This window comes from Bombina bombina, chromosome 1, assembly GCF_027579735.1.
Source record: "Bombina bombina isolate aBomBom1 chromosome 1, aBomBom1.pri, whole genome shotgun sequence".
NCBI lineage: Eukaryota > Metazoa > Chordata > Amphibia > Anura > Bombinatoridae > Bombina > Bombina bombina.
The window spans coordinates 1,021,530,716-1,021,541,014 of NC_069499.1; the positions used below are offsets into that span (position 1 = coordinate 1,021,530,716).

Here is a 10,299-nt window from a genome sequence, read left to right on the forward strand (position 1 = left end):
TTCTTGTGAGTCTCCTTTTCTGATTTTTCATCAGGATAAGGCGGTGTTGCGAACTTCTTTTGAATTTTTACCTAAAGTTGTGAATTCCAACAACATTAGTAGAGAAATTGTGGTTCCTTCATTATGTCCTAATCCTAAGAATTCTAAGGAGAAATCGTTGCATTCTTTGGATGTTGTTAGAGCTTTGAAATATTATGTTGAAGCTACTAAATCTTTCCGAAAGACTTCTAGTCTATTTGTTATCTTTTCCGGTTCTAGAAAAGGCCAGAAAGCTTCTGCCATTTCTTTGGCATCTTGGTTGAAATCTTTAATTCATCTTGCCTATGTTGAGTCGGGTAAAACTCCGCCTCAGAGGATTACAGCTCATTCTACTAGGTCAGTTTCTACTTCCTGGGCGTTTAGGAATGAAGCTTCGGTTGATCAGATTTGCAAAGCAGCAACTTGGTCCTCTTTGCATACTTTTACTAAATTCTACCATTTTGATGTATTTTCTTCTTCTGAAGCAGTTTTTGGTAGAAAAGTACTTCAGGCAGCGGTTTCAGTTTGAATCTTCTGCTTATGTTTTTCATTAAACTTTATTTTGGGTGTGGATTATTTTCAGCAGGAATTGGCTGTCTTTATTTTATCCCTCCCTCTCTAGTGACTCTTGTGTGGAAAGATCCACATCTTGGGTAGTCATTATCCCATACGTCACTAGCTCATGGACTCTTGCTAATTACATGAAAGAAAACATAATTTATGTAAGAACTTACCTGATAAATTCATTTCTTTCATATTAGCAAGAGTCCATGAGGCCCGCCCTTTTTTGTGGTGGTTATGATTTTTTTGTATAAAGCACAATTATTCCAATTCCTTATTTTATATGCCTTCGCACTTTTTTCTTATCACCCCACTTCTTGGCTATTCGTTAAACTGAATTGTGGGTGTGGTGAGGGGTGTATTTATAGGCATTTTAAGGTTTGGGAAACTTTGCCCCTCCTGGTAGGAATGTATATCCCATACGTCACTAGCTCATGGACTCTTGCTAATATGAAAGAAATGAATTTATCAGGTAAGTTCTTACATAAATTATGTTTTGAAAAAGCAGGAATATAAGCTAAGGAGCCGGCCCATTTTTGGTTCAGCACCCTAGATAGCACTTGCTGATTGCTGGCTATATTTAGCCACCAATCAGCAAGCGCAACCCAAGTGCTGAACCAAAAGTTGTCCAGCTACTAAGCATACATTCATGCTTTTCAAATAAAGATAGCAAGAGAACGAATAATATTTGATAATAGGAGTAAATTAGAAAGTTGCTTAAAATCTCAAGCTCTATCAGAATCCTGAAATACAAAATTAGGAATTAGTGTTCCTTTAAAGGGACACTGAACCCAAAGTTTTTCTTTCATGATTCAGATATAGCTTGACATTTTAAGCAACTTTCTAATTTACTCCTATTATCAATTTTTCTTCATTCTCTTGCTATCTTTATTTTAAAAGCAGGAATGTAAATCTTAGCAGCCAGCCAATTTTAGGTTCAGCACCATGGATAGTGCTTGCTTATTGGAGGCTTACTTTTACCCACCAATAAGCAAGCATAGCCCAGGTTCTGAACCAAAAATGGGCCGGCTCCTATGCATCACATTCCTGCTTTTTAAATAAAGATAGGAATTGGAAACAAAGAAAAACTGATAATTGGAGTAAATTAGAAAGTTGCTTAAAACTGCATGATCTATCTGAATCATGAAATAAAAAAATTGGGTTTAGTGTCCCTTTAATATCTATTTAAAGGTGCCTCTGTTAGATTGTTATCCTGTTTAGTACAAAATCATGTTAAAGGGACAGTCTACACAAGAATTTTTATTGTTTTAAAAGATAGATAATCCCTTTTATTACCCATTCCCCAGTTTTGCATAACCAACAAAGTTATAATAATATACTTTTAACCTCTGTGATTATCTTGTATCTAAGCCTCTGCAAACTGCCCCTTTATTTCAGTTATTTTGACAGACTTGCAGTTTAGCCAATCAGTGCCTGCTCCCAGATAACTTCACTTGCACGAGCACAGTGTTATCTAAAATGCATTCTGAAAAGAGGTGGCCTTCAAGGTCTAAGAAATTAGCATATGAACCTCCTAGGTTAAGCTTTCAACTAAGAATACCAAGAGAACAAAGCAAGATTGGTGATAAAAGTAAATTGGAAAATTGTTTAAAATGACATGCCCTATCTGAATCATGAAAGTTTATTTTGGCCTAGACTGTCCCTTTAAGTCAGCCCCAATTTAACAATTTGAGTTAAGTGTCTGTTGCATTTTCTAAATGAATCTGGTATTAACTGCTCTTTTGCATGAAAGGGGACGTGTGACTGTGATTCTACAGTTATATGAGCTAAAACAATGTTTGAGAGTAAGCTGTCCTTTTTACTGTGGGCCTTGCGGTCACTTCATCTTCTGATTGGCTGTATGGCCAGTGAAAAAAACCCTACAAAAATAGCTATCAGCTTGGAGGTAAACAAGCACCCAGAAGGGGTGTTAAACTAGTATTTACTATGCAGCTTAGAAGTGCAGGTTAATTCCTACATGTTTTATAGACATTGTACTTAAAAAGTGACTTTACTTTCCCTTTTGCTTTCATCAAAAGACTTGTTATACTTGCTATAATCATTAGTATTACACTAGATGCAATGCCAGCTGTTTTATTTACCCTGAAGTGAGAGTTTCTAGATATTAACTAATTTCAGAATACAGAAGTGCTTTGATAGCAGCCAGCTGGAAGCTGCAGGGAGCACAATATATATTTGAAAATGTTAATAGTCACTCGGAAATTATTAAGAATAATCTACAGTTATTTAATACTTACAAATAAACAAGTTTAAAAAGCTGATATAGTGTAAAAATAGCATGCCCTGATTTGTTAGCAATTCTGTGCATTTAACTAATTTGCAGGGATTAAAGTATCGATTGAAAGATGCAAAGAATTGCTGCTCCCAAGTGAACAGGTGGTGGTCCAATCAGCAGCAGTACTTGTATAACCCAGCTGTGGTTACTATTTCACCCCTGCAAAGCGTTTAAACATATAATCAAACTCGGTTCCAGAGCAGCTATGCCCTACTAAGACCTAACTGAACACATCTGGTGAGCCAATGACAAAAGGAATATGTGTGTAGCCACCAATCACCAGCTAGCTCCCAGTAGTGCATGAATATGCCTTTCACCGAAGTGAAACGTCTCTTACAATTGCATGTTGTTTACCTAAGCCATTAAAGTTTAATTTTGAGATGCAAATATTAAACACTTTGAGATGGTAATATAAAATGATAAACTGTGTGTATATATGTATATATGTCTATGTATGTATATATATATATATATATATATATATATATATATATATAAGATATACATTTTCAATATACTTTCATTTTTTATTTTCTCCCATTTTCCTGTAATTCCATTCTGAAATTGTGAGCTTTTCAGTTCCTGTTTGGAATAAACAGTGTTCTGCACTTCCATTTCTAACAGCCATTGGCTGCACACTCTAGTGACCTATTTATAACTGTCCCAAATTGGCCACAGCAAAGAAGGTAACCTAAGTTTCAATATGGCAGCTCCCATTGTTTTATAGACACTAAAACTTTACACTTCTTTTGTCAATTTAAACAGCTAATAAAACTTAAAAAAAATACATCTACATGTTATTTGCAGACAAATCTTTTCTTTGAATGCATCATTCTATCTAGCATTTTTTTAGTGTTTAAAGGAGCATGAAATCCAAAAATTTTCTTTCATGATTTAGATAGAGAATACAATTTTAAACAACTTTCTAATTTACTTCTATTATCTAATCTGTTTTATTCTCTTGGTATGATTTGTTGAAGGAGCAGCAATGCACTAATGGGTGAGCCAATCACAATCGGTATATATATGCAGCCACCAATCAACAGCTAGAACCTAGGTTCTCTGCTGCTCCTGAACTTGCCTGGATAAACCTTTCAGCAAAGGATAACAAGAGAAGGAAGCAAATTAAATAATAGAAGTAAACTGGAAAGTTGTATGAAATGGTATTCTCTATCTGGATCATGAAAGAAAAAATGTGGGTTTAATGTCCCTTTAAGAAAAAAGATTTGAGGTTTTAACTACTTAAAAATGAGGCATGATGTAGTAAATCAGAGCACAGATTTGTGTGGTCCTGAAACACTTATACCCACTGGAAAAGCTATAAATGATTTGATTTAGTTAGCAGTCAGTTGTTACTCCATAGATAATGTTTAGTTAAAGGGACAACATCCAGATAGAGCATTCAATTTTAATTAATTGACTTCTGTTATCTAATTTGCTTCCTTCTCTTGGTATCTTTTTTTGAATGTGCAGCAATGTATTACTGGGAAATAGTTAATGCATTGGGTGAGCCAATAGCATGAGGTATATATGTGCAACCACGAATCAGCATCTTCTGAGTCTACCTAGGTATCCTCTTCAACAACAAAAAACAAAAGAACAAAGCAAATTGGATAATAGAAGTAAATTAGAAATCTGTTTGAAATCACATGCTCTATCTAAATCACGAAAGGATAAAATTGGGTTTCATGTCCCATTAATTGTGCACTTCCTGTGTAAAAATTATTTTTAGTGTGCATCTTACCATGTTTGTACCTACTTTAGAAACATATGTTTATTTTTATTAAGGTAAAAGCTTATTTTTTTTTTTTAATCCTCTTTCTCACCAGAATCCAAACTCAAATCCACGTCCTTCTGCTCAGGATCTGGCTGGGTTTTGGGACCTTCTGCAGCTCTCCATAGAAGATATCAGCATGAAGTTTGATGAACTCTTCCAGCTCAAAACCAACAACTGGGCGCTGAGCGAAACCCCCGACAGAAACGTAAGTGATTTCACAGGCAATAAAACCAGCCATCCCACCCTTCTGGCTATATTTTCAAATTCCCTTCAACAAATATTTTTTTCCCCCATATGTTCAGATAACTAGTTGTATGTAAAAAAAATTCTTATAGACCTTTGAGTAGAGCACCTTCCATTCTCAAAAACTCAAGTACCACAAAAAATAGTTGATAATGCCCCTACCACATCCAGACTATTTTATTCTGCCCATTGTTGTTCTAACATGCTCTTCAGACAATCGCATGCACTTCACAAGTTGTCCCAAATTTGGACAAAAATCATGCCTGCAACGCTCTAGTAAAGTTGAGTTAGTTGGAGGACCATTGTGCTTAAAAAAATAATTATATATATATATATTTTTTTTTTTGTTCTTATTTTTATTGCAGGAAATAAAGAAGCCCCCTCCTCCAGTGCCAAAGAAGCCAGCTAGGCCCAAGCCTCCCCTGAGTCGGGACAAAACACCTGGTGCATCCAATAGTGACAAGCAGAGGCAGGAAGCCCGCAAGAGGCTCATGGCAGCCAAGAGAGCTGCCTCAGTGCGCCAGAACTCTGCCACTGAGAGTGCGGACAGCATTGAGATCTATGTACCTGAGGCACAGACGCGGCTCTGAGTGGGCAAACCCATTGTGTGCCACAGTAGAAAAGAGGGAGAGAGTACTCTGGCTACTGCAAACTCACTGACAGACTCCAAAACATTGAAAATGCACAAAGAGCATGTGGGTTTTAGGTTGCAATTGCCAGTGATGTGCCTCTGCTCCCTGCAGAGCGCCGTACAGTGCAGAGACTACTTAATAACTAATTATTCTTATTATTATAAACAAGTTCTTCAGACCTGAGTGGGGAAGAGGTATCAGATATGAGGGTGAGTGGGAGGGGAATCGCATAGCAGGCCCCCCTCTCTTTCCAGGGCTGAGGCACTCAAAAATCTTGCCGTTGCACAAGGACAGCACCCTGGTTGTGGACTGTGTACCACCTTTGTATTACCCTTGTCTGTGTAAGCAGCACCCATTGCAATAAGGAACCACCTCCACCCTCCCCTTCAGCATGGAGCTGGAGCCTGCATCAATGTATAGTGGTACAGAGAGCAGCATGCTGCTCATTTAGACCCACATTTTCTGTGATGAGATGTAATTTAACCACTTTTTCAGCAGAGTGCCTGCAATGCATTGTTTTGCAATGACACATTGCTCAATACAATTGAAATGTGTGCCGCTTGTAGCAGTACAGACACACACAGCTCAGCACATCTCTGTGTTCCAGGTCTTTTTTTTCACAGCTAATAGTTAATGCCTAAGATATCATCAATATGATGGATCAGGCCAGGCCCCTTCTGGACTGTATTGCAGCAAGAAATCTAGCTGTAGATTAGATAGAAATGTGTTGGTGTACAAATCATCCTGTATAAGGTTGTAGAGTATCTCTATACAGTGATAATATACACCTCTATGTATAATGGTGCTGTTTGTAGTCTTAAGTTTGAACATACTACACTGTATATTGATGCTAAGTTTCTTTATACACCAAATCCATTTCTTTGCACATTGACAAGTATCTCTACACTAATGAATACACTGCACAGTAATATTGTTACCTAGTATCTATTCACTGATCATGAACAGGTCATGCTGAGTAATGAAGCTAAAGTATCTCTATACACTGATGACATCATGAGCTCCCTTGTAGCCCTTCTTCGCTTGATGACATCAGTAAGGATCACTGGTTCCTTCCCTACGTGACACGGACAGGACTGAAACTTCACGTTTTAAAGACGTGGATGCCGGATTTTTAGGACAAAAATAAAATTAAGAAAAAAAAATTGCTGATGTTTTAATGAATTTTGGAAAAAATATATATATATATATATATAAATATCTATTACTAGGGACGCACCCAATAAAGAGCAATAGAGCCTGATTAGCAGAATTGTTTGTTAATACTAGCTGCATGACCCTGATCTGGGGTCTCACTATGGGATATTACATTACACTGGTAGTTTAAAGAACAAATGAAAATATGAACCATTAATAAAATGTATTCACTAGGGGTTATATAATATAGCAGAACCATTTTATGGAGCAATAGGAGGAGTTGTAGGTAAACATTATATGGAGTAATATGAGGAGATATATGTAGCACTATAATGATAGTGAAGATAATGAAGAGGGAGGGGTTACAGTGAGAGGTTATATAGAGTAATATGAAGCAATATGAGTAATAGGGAGGGTCATATGTAGCAATAGGAGGAGTTAGTGATATATACTTGTTTTTTGTACGTAAAATTAAAAAATAAACTAAACCTTTTTTTTTTAAACAAAATAGAATGCATTCCCCTTATAAGCAAAGGTATAAGAAAGTTAAAGGGACCTTATACACTAGATTTTCTATGCATAAATATTTTGTAGATGATACATTTATATAGCCCATACAGTTTTTTTTTTCTTGTTTTTTTTTTCAAAGTATAGTTTTGCTTATTTGTAAATAACATTGCACTGATTTTCAGACTCCTAAACAAGCTCCAAAGTTTTAGGAGAATACTGATGTATACCTACTCCAGCTTGCTCCTGTTTGTGTAAAGAGTCTTTTCATATGCAGGGGGAGAGGGGGAGTGTCTGCTTTTTTGCTGTACAACCACTTGCAGTGGGTGTTCCAGATAACCTTTTAAACAAAGCTAAACTGGGAGCTTCTAAGAAAGTTTTTAAAGGGTTTTATATTGGATTTTTAGTTCAACATCTGTGCATATTATTCTTTATAATAGTGTCTATAACATGCAGTTAAATGAAAATTGGTGTATACTGTCCCTTTAAGAGCTTTCCACTACCATTTTATGAGTGGTATTTTGTATTGCACCTGTATCAGCTTCATATTGGCTGCTGCACTTTTAAACATTGGAAATGGATTGTTTCTTTCCTAAGATATGGAGAGTCCACAACCTCATTCAATTACTAGTGGGAATAGCACTCCAGGCCAGCAGGAGGAGGCAAATAGCACCACAGCAAAGCTGTTAAAGGGATACTGAACCCAATTTTTTTCTTTTGTGATTCAGATAGAGCATGCAATTTTAAGCAACTGTCTAATTGACTCCTATTTGTCAGGGTTTTTTCCCTGTTTTGTTTGCCATGTGCTGCTGGCAGCCATTTTACTCACCTCTCTTGCTGACTATGGTGCATTGTGGGGGATGCTGCTCATTTCCTGCACTTCCTTTTATGGCCAGACTGGTGTGCATCATCTGTGTGAGACAGGATGCAGTCTCAGAATTGTGATGTCATCACTTATTATTTAAAGGGCCTCTGTTCAGTATGCTTTACCTTTGCGTTGTCTCAGACCTGTTTGTGAGAGTTCCTGTGTATTACCTGGCTGTCTGACGTCCTTTCTGGTTCCTGATCCCTGGCTTGTTCCTGACTCTGCTGTTTTCCTTGTTCCTGATTCCGACTCGTCTGACTATTCCCTTTGGCTCCTAACTCGGCTTGTCTGACTACCTGCTCTGGTTTTGACTCCTTGCTTGTTATTTGACTTGTGGACTTTTTATTATTTTTTTGTTATTAATAAAGGTGTGATTATTTTTGCACTTCTCGTCTCAGTCTGATTCCTGGCACCCTAACACTATTATCAAATTGTCTTAATTATCTTGGTATCTTTATTTGAAATGCAAGAATGTAAGTTTAGATGCAGGCCCATTTATGGTGAACAAACTGTTTTTTTCTTGCCGATTGGTAGATAAATTCACCCACCAATAAAAAGGTGCTTTTCATGGTACTGAACCAAAACAAATAGCTTAGATGCCTTCCTTTTCAAATAAAGAAAGCAAGAGAACGAAGAAAAATTGATAATAGGTGTAAATTAGAAAGTTGCTTAAAATTGCATGCTCTATCTGAATCCGTGTCACTCCCCTACCCATAATCCCCAGTCATTCTCTTTGCCTCTGTCAATGGAGGAGGTGAAGTTTGGTGTCTGAAGAAATTAATTCCTTTTTAGGGTACTTTTATCTGCAAGCAAGGATTTGGGTTTAGCTGAGTCCAAGTCCATCTCTTCAGTAGAGTAGTGGTGGCTTTTAAGCAGTTAGGAAGTTGTGAGGTATTCGTTGCTTTGTTTCCTAACATATTGCTGCCCATGGTACAGAAAGCCAGAGTTGGTTACTCTGTTCTGTCATTTTCTACAGGTCTCTGTAAGGAGTATGTGTTCTTTCATGCCTTGTGAGCTGTCTTACTGCCAGACAGCTAGACTGCAGGTAAGTGCTTTTGTCTTCTAGGTCTTGGAGACTTGCACTTCAGAAGAAAATGTCATATTCAGTAGATGGGGACATGTTTAAAATCCTTTATACAGGATTCTCTTTGGCAGTGGGCAGGCACATAATGTATGTTGAGACTAGGGGTTAATCTTCCCATTATTGGGACGTTTTTCCTCTTTGGGATAATTTTGTTGAAATACTTTAATATGTGTGTGGCTTATGTTTTATACAGGGATTTATGTATAAACTTAAAATTTGTCTGTTGGTTTTCTTTGCTTGCTTAGCTAACTGAGAAACTGCTTGAGTTTGAAACCAGCTACAGCTACTTGCATCTTATGTTGTAGGCAGAGGGAAGCGTGCGCATTTTACTTGCTGCATAGTTTCCTCTCTCTGTTGGTCATGTGACTTCTCTTTGCTGTTGGATATTCGCGGAGCGGCGTCATTGAATTTCAGTCTCTACAATCTACTATACGATCGTTTTAGAGACTTCTGGCAGCCAAATTGTGATATTAAAAATTTCTCTTGTAAGGTGTATCCAGTCCACGGATCATCCATTACAGGAAGTTGCAAGAGGACACCCACAGCAGAGCTGTAATATAGCTCCTCCCCTAACTGTCATAGCCAGTCATTCTCTTGCAACTCTCAACAAGCAAGGACGTTGTAGGAGAGAGTGGTTAAATATAGCTAGTTTATTTTCTTCAATCAAAAGTTTGTTATTTTTAAATAGTACCGGACTTGTGCTATTTTATCTCAGGCAGTAAATAGAAGAAGAATCTGCCTGAGGTTTCTATGATCTTAGCAGGTTGTAACTAAGATCCATTGCTGTTCTCACATATGTCTGAGGGGATTACACAGATGAGTTAACTTCAGCGAGAGAATGGCGTGCAGTTTATTCTGCTATCAGGTATGTGCAGTTATAATTTTTTCTAGAGATGGAAAACACTAGAAAATGCTGCTGATACCGGATTAATGTAAGTTAAGCCTGAATACAGTGATTTAATAACGACTGGTATCATGCTTACTCCCAGGGGTAATACCCTTATGATATTGCAATATAAAACGTTTGCTGGCATGTTTAATCATTTTTATATATGCTTTGGTGATAAAACTTTATTGGGGCCTAGTTTTTTCCACATGGCTGGCTTAAATTTTGACTAGAAACAATTTCCACTGTTGTAGTATGTAATTTTAACTGCACCA

The 10,299-nt window shown here is 37.2% G+C and overlaps 1 protein-coding gene across 3 annotated transcripts in view; it reads left to right on the forward strand.

Annotated features, from left to right (window-relative positions):
* The window catches only part of DLGAP4 (DLG associated protein 4), a 271,853-nt gene extending 265,065 nt beyond the window's left edge, over positions 1-6,788 (forward strand). For all 3 annotated transcript variants that reach the window (XM_053716125.1, XM_053716226.1, XM_053716172.1), the window contains 2 exons: positions 4,705-4,857; positions 5,261-6,788. In XM_053716125.1, the coding sequence (XP_053572100.1) occupies positions 4,705-4,857; positions 5,261-5,485 (378 nt within the window). In that variant the 3' untranslated portion in view covers positions 5,486-6,788. The remainder of the gene's footprint in view (positions 1-4,704; positions 4,858-5,260) is intronic.
* The last annotated feature ends 3,511 nt before the right edge of the window (positions 6,789-10,299 follow it).